The 15596-nt window shown below is 42.0% G+C and overlaps 1 protein-coding gene across 10 annotated transcripts in view; it reads left to right on the forward strand.

Annotated features, from left to right (window-relative positions):
- TRIM9 (tripartite motif containing 9) overlaps positions 1–15596 on the forward strand; it is a 104673-nt gene that overhangs the window by 70225 nt on the left and 18852 nt on the right. For 6 of the 10 annotated variants that reach the window (XM_045504296.2, XM_045504295.2, XM_010966979.3 and 3 more), the window contains exons 4-7: positions 404–514; positions 1658–1811; positions 9956–10113; positions 11283–11421. In XM_045504296.2, coding sequence (XP_045360252.2) covers positions 404–514; positions 1658–1811; positions 9956–10113; positions 11283–11421 — 562 coding nt within the window. Of the gene's footprint in view, positions 1–403; positions 515–1657; positions 1812–9955; positions 10114–11282; positions 11438–15596 lie in introns of all 10 variants that reach the window. The other 4 variants (XM_045504297.2, XM_010966977.3, XM_045504293.2 and 1 more) reach the window with 2 other exon arrangements.

A 15596-nucleotide genomic window follows, 5' to 3' on the forward strand; every position in this document is an offset into this window, starting at 1 on the left:
GATGGGCAACTGTGTCACGGAGCAGAAGCTGCCGCTCCCCTCAGGCCACTCAGCTCCTTTACCCGTGCTCCACAACCTCCTGCTTAGAGCAGCTCCCAGCGGAGGGCAGTGAGGGAGACCTGTGGAAGGTGTCCCTTGAGGTGCCAAGGTAACCAGCTTCCCAGGGTTCCAACAACTAGTATTGTTCTGATAAATTCAGTTGGTCCAAGTCCCTGTAAGAGCCATTATCCTACCTGTCCTCCAGAGCCATTGCCCATAGCAGGCACTGCCACAGAGTATCCTCATAAATATAATACCATTCCGTAATGCTTTTGGATTCTGGTTTGAAGTTTTCCAAAATCCCAGTTTGCTTCTTTTGTACCTTCTGCCATTTTGGACCGTTCTGTTGTCTTATCCATCCCAGGTGGTTCGAGATCAGATCTCTCACTGCACGGTGAAATTGCGCCAGACCACAGGTCTCATGGAGTACTGCCTGGAGGTGATTAAGGAAAATGATCCCAGTGGCTTTTTGCAGGTAAGTGTCAACTAGTTTCTGCTTCAGATTCTCAATGTCCTGGGAGGCTGAGTCTATGACACCAAGGCCAGGCCCCCAATAGCCCTGGCTGGGCACAGGTCCCCCCATAACAGAACCCACCTTGGTGCTGACGTGTGTATGTGGGTGCCTAGGACACTTCACTGACTCCCCAGAAGTCTCTGCTCCCATGTGCCACAAGACTGAGAAGCGTATGGGCTTTTTAAATTTTGGTTTGTTCATGTTTGATCCTGAAAACATAATTCCCTGCAAGTTTTTCCGAAGCAGAGTTATTGCCTTGCTTCAGAATTGGGCCCTTTTACTAATATCTTGGACAGTTTTGTCAGCTAGAAATGTCTAATCATACAAGGTTTCTACCTCCTTGACACCTCCTTCTGGCCAGTAAGTCAGTTTCTTCCCAAATAAAGTGAAGTTTCTTTCATTCCTTGGGTGTCTCATGATTTCTTCCGTGCTGTTTTAGTGAGATGCTATGATGTCAGCTGAATTTTACTTAACTTTTGATCCCAATGATTCAAGGACCTTTTATTAAGGAACATGTAGATTCCCTTCTAATTCTAATTCTGCCAAGCTGGACAAGAATGACAGAGGGGGATTAAATATAAGAAATGAAAAAGTGCTTTACCAAAGAATAAAATGATACATGAAGATGATGCATGTAAAGTGTAAAGAAATTCTATTTTATAGATTATCATGTACAGCCTCCCTAATCTATTTAATAAAACTCATTTCTAAGTCTTAACAGGATATACCCACAGCTCATATCAGAAACTTAGGGTTGTTGGTTCCAGTAGACTTAACGGATCGCCAACATATCATTATTTAATGTTATTGGCTTCTATTTGATCAGCCATAAATAGCGTGATCATATATACAGATCATATATCATATATTAGAGCAATTAACAACCACTAATTATTTATAGTGCCCACTCTGACTCATGGAGTATTTATATTTTCGTAATAAGTCATAAGGCATCCTTGTCATAACAGGCTCCTGGCTTCCTGCACAGAAACGGGAAGGGTATTAGTCCCGTGGTGGCTGGTGGTGTGCTCCCGGAGCTGAGGAGCAGTGATCTGTGTCCAGTGTGGGGTTGTACTGCTTAGGCTGTGGTCTTTGATGTGATAGATTTCTGACGCCCTCATAAGGAGAGTGCACCTGACGGAGGATCAGTGGGGGAAAGGCACGCTCACTCCCAGGATGACCACAGACTTCGACCTGAGTCTGGACAACAGCCCTCTGCTGCAGTCCATCCACCAGCTTGACTTTGTGCAGATGAAAGGTGCGTGCTTGGGTCTCCCTCACCCCACTACCACCCCCACCCCCCACACCCAGCCCCCACCGTCATAGCCACACCCTGAGCGGATCCTGGTGCTGCCAGCATAAAGACTGCCACCATAAAGGCAGCTTGCCAGACTGCAGCAAACACAAGGCAGCCGCTAGGTTTATAAATCACGTGACAGGTGGGAAAGTCAACACACACACAAACACACACACACACACCCCCCTCTGGTTAAGGTTACAAAAATGTGGAATGGCTCCTGTCTTATCATGAATTGGAAACATAACTTGTAGCCGTGTGACCTGCCTCTCAGAATCAGACAAATCCAGATCAGCTCAATGCTCGCCTCTTTGAGGGTCTTAGAGATGTCACATGCTCAGTATCAGAGAACAGCTGACGTAAAAAGAGATAAGGAGAAAGAAAGAAAGAGCGCATCACTGTGCATAAAATCTTGTTGCAGACAGTAACCCAGATGTCTTGATAAAAATCAAAGGAGTTCAGAATTGAAACTGCTTCCACAGGGACAGAGATAGTGAACAGTGGAGCGTGGATTTGGGGGCATTTGAGAGGATCACAGTCGATTTGCCTGTGCTGGTCAGGAAAATGAGAGCCTGGGCACAGAAGGAAAGTGGAAATGTGAAATCAACGTTAACTTTTGGTCTGTGTGGTTAAGGGATATGGCAGGATCTCTTAGAGATTTTCAGGTGGCTGAGGGGAAGTACAAATACTTAAAATTACCTTAAGGAAAATGACTCTCAAAGAAAAGTAAAAATTCACGCTAATCATGAAATGGTTATGGTATTTTTATGGCAGCGTAAGTAATATCTCATTTGAAAAATATTTCAGATTTTTTTAACTTTTTATGTTGAAATGATTATGTATTCACAGGACATTGCAACAATAGTAAGGAGAGGTCCCCTGTACCCTGTTTCCAATGTCCATTAGTGGTTTCATGTGGCATAACTATTATAGAATAGCAAAGCCAGGAAACTGACATCAGTACAATGTGTGTGTAGAGGTCTGTGCTATCGAGTGTAACCACCTCTGTAGCTGAGACACAGCTCTACTCCATCACCAGAAAGATCTCCCTCATGCTGCCCCTGTGTAGTCGCACCCACACCCCGCCCCAGCCCCTGGCAACCACTGATCTGTCCTCCACCTCTGTAATTTTGTCATTCTTTCTGATCTTTTTTAAAACTGAAGAAATTTGATTTGCCCTTTGCTTCCCCCAATTTAAGCATCCATGTAATAAATGACTGAGAATTCAGTGCTTTAAAATGTTTGTTTCTTAAGAAAAATCTACACGCATCTTTTTATCAGACATAGAGAACCGTGTAACCCAGTGAGCGTTAGGGCTATGTACATCATGCAGTTACATTTATCCCTGTCCCTGGTACATGTCCTTCTCTCATCCTTTTAATGAATTTTTGCCCTGTTTTATTTTCAGTTTTCTCATTTTTTATTTAGTATGAATTGCTTTAGGATGATGCCTTAATTAACTTTCAAAGTAAGTTGTGTATAGATTGTAAATAAAAATGCTTCACTGTAGTAATAAAAATATTTAGCATTTATTGACTGCTCACTAGGTCAGAAGTACTCCCAAGTACTTTCCAGAAAGTAACTCATTTTATTCTCATAACCCTGTTAGGCAGCTGAGGAAACTGGGGCACAGGAAGACTGGGTTACTTGCCTAAGCTCACCCAGCTCATGAGCGGCAGGCCCAGGATTCATACCCAGGGGGCGTGATTCCAGAACCCATCTACAACTTCCAGTGTGTGCTATAAAGTTAGTGCCTTACTAAGGGGCTTCTTTAGGGAACAACTGAAGTCTTCTCTTAAATTGAAGAAATTGAAATTTTTGTTGCAGCAGTTCTTTCAGGCTTTTACTAAATTGTTCTTTAACCCCTTCATGGTAGCCTATGAAGTGTCACCATCCAAGGAGTGTACAGAGCCCGAGGTAAAGTCCCCTTGATCAACCTCTCTTTATATCCAGTTCTTTCAACCAAGTTGAATCATTGAAAGGTCATGTCTCAAGTAGCTCAGAGGAGAAAATGTGTCACAAGAGAGCAGTGGAAAGGCTTTTGGTGGAAGAGAGAGAAAAAAAAATGAGCCAACCCAATTAGCCTTAGTGATGAGGCAGGAGGAGGGGCCGGTAGAGGGCAGAAGCCTACGGGCTTTCAGATGGTTTAATCAGTGGAGAGCCCTCTCCTCCCCATCCTTTTTGAGTCATGTCCATCTGCCATAGCGGAGCCCAGGCCTGCCGGCTTGCATGATGCTAACAATTGTATTGGAGTGAACAGGCCCTTCATCTGGTGTGGGAACTGCAGGCACAGACCGCATTCCTAAAGCATCCTTGCTTGGCCATTTATGTCTGTACACAGAAGGAAGTGTGGACATGGCTGTACACACAGCAGAGGATGCTACCCATGCTCAAGGCCAAACACAGAACACTCTCACAGCAAAAATTCACCTGGAACCCAAAATTATCCAGAACAGTTATGTATGAAGTTAATATAACTATGTATATATAAAGCTATATTATATGTATACTATAAGGCCATTTGGTATGAGACTGGATTATTCCATTTTCCTTTTCTTTTTAACATTTAATTTACTTCTGATAAGTATCCTGCAGATTTAATTCATGTGCTTTGCTTTGTGCTCATTAAGCTTAGTTAATTCAGTGAGAGCCCAGTCCTCCTTAGAATCTGAATAATTTTCATCTGTCATGCTTTTGATGGCAGAAAAAAAGCCATAAGGTCATGACACAGTAGAACTTGATTGGCTGTAGTTAAGACTTCTCCTACTGGCCCCTTTGGTATCTGTTAGCGTATACACAACTGTGCCTGGTGGAGTGTTGGTCTTTTTATTTTCTTAGGATATTCACAGTTTAATAAATTGTGTTTTTACTGCTTGTCAGTAAAAATATCTCAAGAATTTGCACCCCCATATCCATGTACAAGTGGCCAAAATTTAAGTGACATTTGGAATTGTGTTAATCTGACCATCGTGAGACTAACATGTTAGTTTCAATGTATGTTTTCTAATTGTGCTAAATATGTGGATTAGTAGAAAGTTTAAAATATTTTCAACTATTTGAAATATGCATTTAAAGCCATGACTCAGACCTACAACTAAAATATCTGTTTACTTTCTGACTCAAAATTTGAGCATCTCTCTGGTTTTGAAATTTCATCTCAGATGCCTTTTTTAAAAATATCAAAGAAGATAGGTCTGTTGTTGGTTTTTAAATACTTCCGCTTAGGCCAGCTGCTGCTCAGCTAAAATGCATTGCCTAAAATTATTCTCTTATTAGCTAAGGATTTAACTGATCTGCTCTTTTTGTTTCACCATCACCCTCAAGCAGCTGAGATCTGAGTGGCAAATGCTGGCACCCTCTTTGTTCAAACATCCCTAAATTGTAATGACATGTTTTCTGGTTACATTTTGATTAGAAAATCATCTTACCCTCTTTCCAGACTATTGGGAGTAGTGGTTGATCTCTCAAGCTTTTCTTTTGTAGAAAAACAACTGATTAAACCTTGTTTTCTGTTTTTATTACGGAGTAATAAAAACATTTTTCCTGAATTCTAAATTGCTATTGTCAATTCTTACCAGGTCATGGGAATGAAATTTTAATATTTTTTTCCAGTCCAACCCAGGTCTGCTTCTTGGCTCAGAATATATTTCAGATACCGACCCTCTCCCAGAAAAATATTACCCCAGAATTGTCTAAGTACACAAAGGATCCCAAGGTTCATGAGTCAGTGCTGAAATGAAACACTAATGTGTTCACTGTGACCCAAGATGAAACACTGACCCAGTAGTCCATCAAGCCTTTTTAGCACAAAGACTGCTGACTGTTAATCCCTTGAGTGCCTCTACCCACCTAAGGACACATTTATCTTCATTAACTCATTCTGAATCTTAAGAGCCCTGATTATGCACCAAGGACATAGACAAGGACAGTGTGATCTGAACAGACCCCCCCCCCCCCATAAATCATGGAGAAAGAGTGCCCAGAGATTTGGCAGTGATGAGCACACACGCAAACTCACGTGGTATCTGTATCATGATCTGGGAGCCTGGAGTTCGTGTCCTCAAAGCCTGTGTTCACGTTTATCCTTAGGAGGGTACTGGGAATAGCTTTCCAGAAACCACCTGTCGTCCCTCTAAAATCAAAACTTTCCTCAAAAGCCATTTGTATTGTTTGACCACCATAAAAAGGAATGACTGTCCACAAGGAACCTTCAGAGAAGTTGATGGAGCAAAACTGCGTTCCCGGCCACCATAGCTCTGAAGGTGAAATATGTCATTCGTCTAGACCAGCAATTCTTGAGAAGCTTTATCGTTCACATTGTAGGAATCAAAAAGGAACATTCCTCTTGAAATTAGGCCTGCACCTTCCCTCTTGTTTACTATTACTGACCCCCGGGATGGAGAGGCAAGGTAAACACAAGACCCCTAGAGCCAGTTGGCTTGGCATCGAGACCCAACTCAGCCCCTGCCCAGCTGTGAACCCTTCCTGTGTTTCAGTTTCCTTGTCTCCAGATAGATAGTAATACCTCGTGGGGTCAGTGGGGTCATGGTAAAAATTAAGCAGGTGAACACATGTAAGCCTCTCCCTACAGTCTGGCCCTCAACAATGTTTCCAGGTCTGGGGTGGGAGGCCAACCTCCTTTACTCTCCCCCACATCCTCACCACTCTCCTGTGAACTCTCACAGAGGAATTCTGGAGGGTTAGGAGTATTCACAATCTGAAGGATTAAAGAAAAAGGTAAACAAATGAGAAAAATATGAGCTCTAATTGGAGCTAGAATGGCCTTTAAAAAGTCAGACATTTGAAAATTTGGGTATCACAAGCCACTGTGGCAGAATTTAATTTTGAGCTGAGGCTCTGCCAGACCCCAAGGAAGTCAGTAAAAACAGCTACCCCCCTGTATCTAAGAGGAGAACTCTTAGCCTGAAGCTTGGTTTTACAGGCTAACAGGATGCTGAGTGCTAGAATTCTGTTCAGGTCGGGGGAAACTAGTTGTTTAAGAAAAATAAAGCTATCCAGGAATGATCATCATGGTGTTAAGATTAAGATAACTATTGTAGCTCCAATGCCAGGGGTTTTAATAAAATGTTCTCTCTCCAAGTTCAGCCCAGGAACTGTCATGCTGTCCATTTCCAAAACACAAGAGATAACTAATTTGAAAATACTTTGGATTCTTGTAGACCATTTATTTTATACCTAATAAAGTGAAAAAGGGTAATGATATAATACCCAGTATAAAATTAGTTCTGAAACATCAGCCTTAGCCTTTTCTAATGAGTCTATAATTTTGTTATATTTCCTTTTATATGCAACATCGCTTTGGGGTAAATAAGGAAAAAGTAAAAATAATTCTCAGCACATTGAGAAATAGATTTAGACACATGCAAGTGTTTCTAGGTTCCTTCCTTCTCTCTCTTTCTCTCTCACGTTGCTTTTTTTGTTTGCTTATTTGTTTAAATTTGGGACATATGAAGATGAGTGATTGGTCAGACTTTTTTCTGTCTTCTTGGCCTTTTAAAGTGTATCCACTGAGGACATATAAATGAAGTTCACATGTTTTAATTACACATGACACCATGTATTTCAGTTAATCTTTTAATTATACCTACATCTATGCAGGAAACTTGAGTTTCTTATCAGAGACATTGTAAGACATTGTATGATTCAAGTTAAAACCACCTTGTGATCCTACTCTTCAGTTTTAAAATCGATGAAATTTAGATGTTCTTGAAACATGAACAAAGGGAAAATGAAGACTGATTGGGTAGATAATGAAGCAGAGTCCAAAGAATAGTTGTTATATGGTAGTTAAGAACAAATGTCCCCAGGAAGAATCATTCTTGTCGCTAGAAGCCCTTTGAAGAATGGTTTGCTTAAACTTGTGAGATTTTACTCCACTGTTAATATGTTAAGATATATTATTTTAATTTGGAAAAAAATTTAAATGACAAAGTAAGTTCCTAAGTGGTATAATGACCTCAAGTTGACCCTCCAATTACAACTCCTAGGTGATACCTGTTTACATGTAGATGATCATTAAAATCATTAGAAGGAATTATATCTTCTGTCTCCTCTTTCCATACAGTCCTGTGGTCTATTTATTGAACAAGGCAATGCATTTATTTCCTTTCCTCCATATCCAGATGTCCTGGGACCTCTGAGGCTGCAGAGCCATTGTTCTCTGATAAGGTTCCACCTGAAATCTATGCCACTGAAACTTGAAGCAGGACTTCCCTTCCTAAACTGATCACCTCCAGTTGACTTGTCATAATTTTGATTTAATTCTGCTTGATCTAGTAACTCAGGGATGGTTTTCTTGTCATGTATCAGCCTTCTTAAGTGTAAGATAATAGGCCTACTTCATCCTCACATCTCTTATGTTTTAGTCCCTGCTTTTGTTTTCTAGGTTATCTACCATAGAACCTGTTTCCTAAACTCCTGCTAAATTAACCGTCTTCTTACTCGGGGTGACTGGCAAGGAGCAGATTTAATTCAGTGCATGACACTCAGAGTCCAATTTTGGCCCAGCATACCAGGTGTTCTGCAATTAACATTTGTTCCTCTGAATGTCCCTGGACATGGTCCAAACTGTTCTCTCCTGTTGTTAAAGTGCCACAAAAAATAAATGAATGTTTTGATGCTTAAAAAAAAAATTAAGCAGTTGGTAAAAACATTGTTCCCAGATACCTATATTGAGTTCATATATTAGGAACTAGGATTATTCATTACCTAACATTTCTATGTCTGTATGTCTAAAAGCTCAACTAATCTGCAGTTTTAAGTAATACAGAACGGGGAGAGGGGGTATCGTGTCCGGTAACACAGTGACAGATTCTCACAAGGTCACAAGGACACTCTGACCCTCTCTGCCAGGCCCCATCTGTTCTTAAACTACTCTCTAGGCTCACACTTGACTGTTCTACACCTACAGAAAGAATAGTCTCGAACTAGTACCATTTTCAAGGTATAGCTACCTTGAAAGAATGCTGTCAAATTCCTCAGATATTTCAAAACTGAGAAATCACTGTAGCCCTTGGTACCAAATTTTTGGAAATTGAAATTGTACGCAGCTATAGCTACTTATGTGCACAAAACCTTAAGTAGAATCATTAATTTAAAAAAAAATGATAGAACCTTAGAAATATAGTGGTTTCAGAGCTATTTCTCAGCATAGGCGGTCCTCGGTTTATAAAGTGAGGTTTAAGGCTCAGAATAAATTTTATGAGAAATTTATCTATCAGCCACGTTATGGGTAAAATAGGCTTTAGTGGGCTGGACAGGAAATCCATCCCCTGTGTAAAACGTTTCCCATAGGGGTGATACCTTCAGTGCTCATGGGGGTGAGAACAGAGCAGTTGTCTCTACTCTGATTAAGGAGGAAGGAAGTGCACCATTATCACCAAGTCCAAACTTGACAGGCCAGTAAATTGGGAGACAAGATGCTGGGGCAAGGAATAACAACTTTATTTGGAAAGACAGCAGGTCGAGAAGATGGGGGCTAATGTCCTAGAGAACCACCTTCCCCAAGTCAGAGTTCACACTCCTTTTATACTAAAAAAAAGGGGAGGGGGTGATTCGTTGTTGCAAACTTTCTAGGTGTTGGAATCCTTTGTTCTTTCAGCTGTCCACGTAGGTCAGGTCACCATGTTCCTGTAAACCTCCAACAACAAGACAAATGTTATTCTCTGTTCTGCAACTTTTTATCTCTATATGAATGGAAAAGCGGTATACCCTTAAAGGTCAGAGCCTTGAGAATGGGCTATCTTGTATATTTTGGGCTATGGGCAACATTCTTTTACAAAAGGTTTAGAACCATCATGACAAAGCCCAGGAAACAGAGCACAGGGTTAGAGCTAAAGGAACAGATCTAATATGGAGTCAGATTTGTTCTTCCCTGTTACACCATGAGCTTGGAAAAGCACTACAGTAGACCAGAAATCAGTCCCACTCCTGGAGACTGAGAGGATAGTGTTCAGGTCCCTACCCACGTACCCCCAGCTAGCTACTTAGCCTAGTCACTTGTTTATAAGGAGATGTTTATCATTCCTAGATACTGAAATGTTGGCAACTCGACAGAAGCCAGGGTTACACTAATTTCTGTTTAGCTTCCTCTCCAGTCCCAGCGACCCCCATCCTGCAGCTGGAGGAGTGTTGCACCCACAACAACAGCGCTACGCTGTCTTGGAAACAGCCACCTCTGTCCGCGGTGCCGGCGGAAGGCTACATTCTGGAGCTGGACGACGGCAATGGTGGTCAGTTCCGGGTAAGTGGAGCGCCTACTCCTTGTTAACCAAAACTGTGCGGAGCTCAGAGGACCCACCCTGGCGTCTCAGACCCATCCGGGCAGGGCCTGCCTGCCCTTCAGCTGAGGCTTGCCTTCTCCTTGTGCCATCAAAGATGGACCAAGGAGCCCCTGCATAGGAACTGCCCCGCCCTCTGAGAGAAAATACGTCCAATCCTGCAAAAGCTCTGGAGTCAGACTGCCTGCATTCAGATCCCAACTCCACCACTTAGCCGTGGGGCTGTGCTCACTTCTCACCTATCTGAGACTTCAGCGGCTCCTTTATAGATAGGGAGGTGATATTAGCATGCACCTCAGGCACTGTTGTTAGGAGTGACTTAGGTAATTCACATAAAATTCTTAGTGCCTCAGTCCCAGGCCCCAGTCTTCCTAGTATCCCACTGGAGAGTTGTCATTTTATGGCCGTGCTTTGGATACAAATTATTTTTACTCATTACATCAGCATAATGTTACAAAGTGTACAGCTAAAGAGGGAGGCCAATGCCTAACCTGCGCTAAAGATGTATTATGCTAGGATGTATTTTAAGCTTCTGAAATGTCATTCTTCCTCCCTCCCCTGTTTCCTCCCTCTTCCGTCTGTACTGTGATGAGATCTGAAAGCTCATGATTCCCCTTCCTAAACTTCAAAACTCCTATTGCTTTGAGTCTTATCTTGTGACAGTTCCTCAAGTTATCAGTGGGTTATAAACACAGCATAGAGAGCATCCTCAAATCCATTTTTTTTAGAAATCATACTGAGTTAAAGAGCTTAGTAGGTATAATATACTGAGTAAATGCCAGCTTAATGCTAACTATAAGCACCCAATTTTAATATTCAAAGCCCTGTTAATAACAATCATTCAGGAAGCTGCCAGGCCCACGCTAAACACAGGGCACTATGCTAGTCAATTTGCACAGATGACCTTATATAATCCTCCCATCAACTTCATAAGGTAGGTGTTTTTGCCCCCATTTTACAGAGAAGGAAACTGAGGCTGAAAGCGGTCAATTCAAAGGCATAGTATCTCCCAGATGAGTCCACATCAGGCAGACACAGAAGCACCTGCTCCATCCACCTGCAACACTGCCTCCTTAACAACCTCAAACAAGGGTTGGAGTTAAAGGGTGGCCTGTTATTTTTTGACCCTCAGGAAGTGTATGTGGGAAAAGAGACAATGTGCACCGTGGATGGTCTTCATTTCAACAGCACATACAATGCTCGCGTCAAGGCCTTCAACAAAACAGGAGTCAGCCAGTACAGCAAGACCCTGGTCCTGCAGACGTCCGAGGGTAAGGCCCTTCAGCAGTATCCCTCAGAGCGAGAACTGCGAGGCATCTAGAATGGCCGGCCAGCCCGGAGGTAACCCCACCACTGCCCACATTCTCAAGTGTTTCCATGACTTGCTCTGCATTCTGGCACAGAGCCACGGTTTCTCTCCTGCCTTTAGAGAGCCCATGGTATGTGGATGTGATCAAACCAAAGAGTCCACAGCGGCTGTTCCAATGGCCTGGGCCGGCGGCTTCCTTCAGTAATGCTCTAAGTAAGCTACAGCGGAAGAAGCTGAGAAGTGAAGGCCTGAATGTGCCGCAGTGTGTGGGGCGAATGTGTCTGGGCTCTAGGGCAGGCTCCCCTTCTCCACGATGCACATCACTGGCCAGTTTGGCCCAGAGGATGCTAAATTGCTTTGTAGGGTTTGCTTGTGTCTGAGAGCGGGGCCCCGGTCCTTGCCAGCTGTGGATTTATCTGACTGGATGTGTTTCCGAGGGGTGTGGGGTGCAGGAGCTGTTCCGAGAGGGCCTGTCGGCAGCCACTCCTGGCTTAACCAGTGAGCACCGCTTCCATTTCACATGCGGGGACTGGCTTCCTGTGGGCACTAGACAGGAAGAGACCAGCGCCTCAACATTACCTCACCATTTCCACCTTTGCCTGTCCCTCTAGGCTTAGCTAGGCTGCCTGGGCCCTTCACACAAGGTCCATCTCTAGAGAGCTTTTGCTTCTTGGCTATACCATACAGATTTTGGCCATCAAAGGCAAGCTGTCCATCTCAGAAGAGGGGCTTGGATTTGATGGCCAGGTATAACCTCTGAGACTCTTAACATTTTCTTTCTAAAAGCAATTGCAAAACATGAAATTAAACTTATAAAGAGGTATTGGTGGTCGGTGCCAAAGCATTTTCAGACCTGAGTGTCATTTTAATCCTAGCAGCCACCCCCACCCTGCCGACATTCTCCCTAACGTCCCTCTGCAGAACTAATTATGTTGATTTTGTTCACATTCAAAATGTTAGCTAAAAGAACTGTGGTGGTGTTTTTTCCCACCTCCCACGAACCTCAGCATGTGCCAGTCACCCCAAAAACGATTCACATGGTTAAAAACAAGCACAACTTCAAATCCCATAGCAAGGTTCAAAGGCCCCTAGCCGTGAGAACCACGCCTGGGGAGCAGTCGTAAGTCTGTGAGCGATGCCATTCAAAGAGAAAGGTCTGGCGAAGGGGAGATGCCCACACGACCTCTCCCCATCTGTGTTATCGGGATGTGGGAGCTGAGCCTCCCCTGGAACAATCTATTTTAGCACCTTCTCTCTGGGAGGAGACTTAGCTTAAGAGCAGTTGCCTGTCTTCCCAGAGCCCCACACTAGATGCTAGAGTTCTGGACGCAATGCAGAAGGCCCTGGACGGTGATGGCCTCACTTCCCGTGTGTGTACAAGGCGGTTTGATTGAAGAGTGAAGTGCATGCCGTCAGAGCAGGGAGACAATTTGCAGCAATGTTGTTATTTACTCTGTGTCACCAGACCTACGGGAAAACTATTTCTATTCATAATGCATCATGGAACTCATACTATTCTGCTAAAATCAGTTGTTAGCATAGCGGCCTGAGCACTGATGTCTCTCTTTTCATCCTGCAGGAGGATGTAGTTTCTAAGTTTCGATTAATGTTCATAAGAGTATGGTGTCTAATAAATTACAGGATTGGAACTACGATCCTTGGTACCACAGTCACAGAACTGGGGGTCATTTTCTAAAAGAAACTAATGGAACAAGTCCTCTTCCAACAAAGAGACTGTACTGTAGAAATTAATTTCCTCCATGAATTTTATATATTGTGTACAAATATAAGGTATGTATCTAAATACAAAGAAAACCCTATCATCGTGTAGATATCAGTATTCTCTGTTACTGCACAGAAGTGATTTTCTCGTGATGAAATAAAGTTCACACACATACTTTCTCCATAACTTTGGTTTGTTCTATTTGTTTCTCCCTTATTCTAATTCATTCCAACAGTGAGACAAGATTTAGACAGCAAGAAAAAATATAATAAATAGCTTATTAGAACAAAAAGATTTCATGAATCTGTAACAATAGAGAAAGCTTATAAGAACTAAAGAACTATACCTCTTTTTTTGTTTTTTTAGAAATCAGTGAGACAAATGGCATTAACAGAATTTTGGTACATTAATGGAACTTATACTTTATTCATCTTATTTCCTACCATTCCTGGAAAGTTTTGCTTTGGAGATTTTTTTCTTTGCTGCTGTAGGGGGAGGGTGATGGAATGCTTTGTTTTGGCTTTCTACTTTAACAAAATATTTTATGTTCTTTTAGCAAGAGTTAACCCGTTTCCACGTTGCAATATCAAAAGCCTGTATCACAGAAGGGTATGATTTTGTATGTGATAGCAAGTCTAACGTGTATTTACATGCTTTTAGCCCAAGGCTTAAATCACTTACCACTTGTACTCTTTGGACTATCACAAAACCTTCTGCTGACCTAAAAGTAACATCATGCAGGAGAGAGCAAAAGTCCACATTGTTGTGAATTCTGACTGTTTTTTCTGAAAACAAATTTGTTTATTTGTCTGTTTACCTGGGAGTGTTTGGTAAGTGCCTGCTGTGTGCTGTGCGGTGGGTATAGAGTGTTGAGCAGAGGTCACCCAGCTGTTGTGGTGCTTACAGTCTAAGAACAGAGACAGGCCTGAAAGAAATAGACACACAAATATAACATCTTCACAAATTATGATAAATGCTGTGAGAAAAGGAAAGGAGACCATAATGAAGATGTAATTTGTATAAGGGAACCAGTCAGGAAAACAATGAATATACTAATTCAATGCAATGGAAATTATAAAGAATGTGTTACCAAAAGAGAAAAGGAAAGAAAAACGCATTATTATGTGAGTTCAAGTTTGGCTGGTTCCCTGAAATCAAAGTTCTTGGGGATGTACCCGAGACAGCCATGCGAATAAGGACGGTTGCAGATCAAAACCAAATTACCCCGACTTAAGAAGAAACATAAATGTAAGCACTGAAGAATTTTAATGAAATGTTCAGATAAGGCCCACAACCTGGTTGTATGCATCTTTAAAGTAATTCATTTAATAGCCGTGATGGCTGTGTTACAGTGTCTGAAACCATCTGCAAAAGGATATTTGTTAAAAAACATTATGTAACAAGACTTACTTAATGCATAGAGGTCTGGGGCTCATTCTGTGTCTAGAAGACTGTTTTCCTGAAAAAAAAAAAAAAAAAAAAAAGACATGGGTGAGAATAAGACAGGAAAACTTTCTGTTTATTTTCCCCTATTTTCCTTCTCCCTATCTAACCAGACTGTGTATTTTTTTTTTTCTTTTTCTCAAGTCTGGAGAGAACAGTAAGATAGAGTAAAGATAATATTCCTGGTGCTTGGATAATTCACTGAGACTATTACCTGGCTGAAAACAGGTCTTTCTCTGACTGCCCTCAGCTCTGGGAGCCAAGGAACTGCTTCACGCAGCCTCCTCCGCAGGGGTGGAGCTGCGGCTCACTCATCCTTCAGGGGAATTAGAACACAGAGCGTTGCACCTTCTGTGCAAAAAGTACTCTTAAATACAGATCTTTGCGTAAAAAGATTATTTTCCTTGGACACATGCTTAGAAGTAGAATTACTGAAGCGTATGAACATTTTTAAGGCCCTTGATCTATGTTTGCAAATTGCTTTCCAGACATATTTTACACCAGAAATGTATGAGCCTTCCCTTTTTTTTAGTATTACCTTAATCCTACTATTCAGAGTTTAACTTTAACTAACAAGCAGCCTCTTCTAAAAGAAAAAAATAATGTTTCTAAAAGGGGGATTTTTAATTCATTGTTTCATAGAAATAATATTCTGATTCTTACGTCTCATAGCTACATGAGATAATTACAACACACTGCAGGGAAAATGAACAGGATCTAAAGGGGAGGGAAGACTTCTCAGGGGTGAAAGAATAGGAGAGAGAAGGAGAGAGAAAAATCCAGAAAGAGGGAATAACTATACAAAAGGCAAAAACATCAAAATGTGCCTTGAGCTGACTTTTGAAAGGAAACCTCATTCATTCAGAAACATCCATTGAGTTGATTTTGTGATGCGTACAGCATGGCCCTGCCCTAGAGTTTACAGGCTTTACTCTTTCTCTTCCTTGACCTTCATGGCACCTGGCTCAGTG

The sequence above is a fragment of the Camelus bactrianus genome, chromosome 6, assembly GCF_048773025.1.
Source record: "Camelus bactrianus isolate YW-2024 breed Bactrian camel chromosome 6, ASM4877302v1, whole genome shotgun sequence".
NCBI classification, from domain to species: Eukaryota; Metazoa; Chordata; class Mammalia; order Artiodactyla; family Camelidae; genus Camelus; species Camelus bactrianus.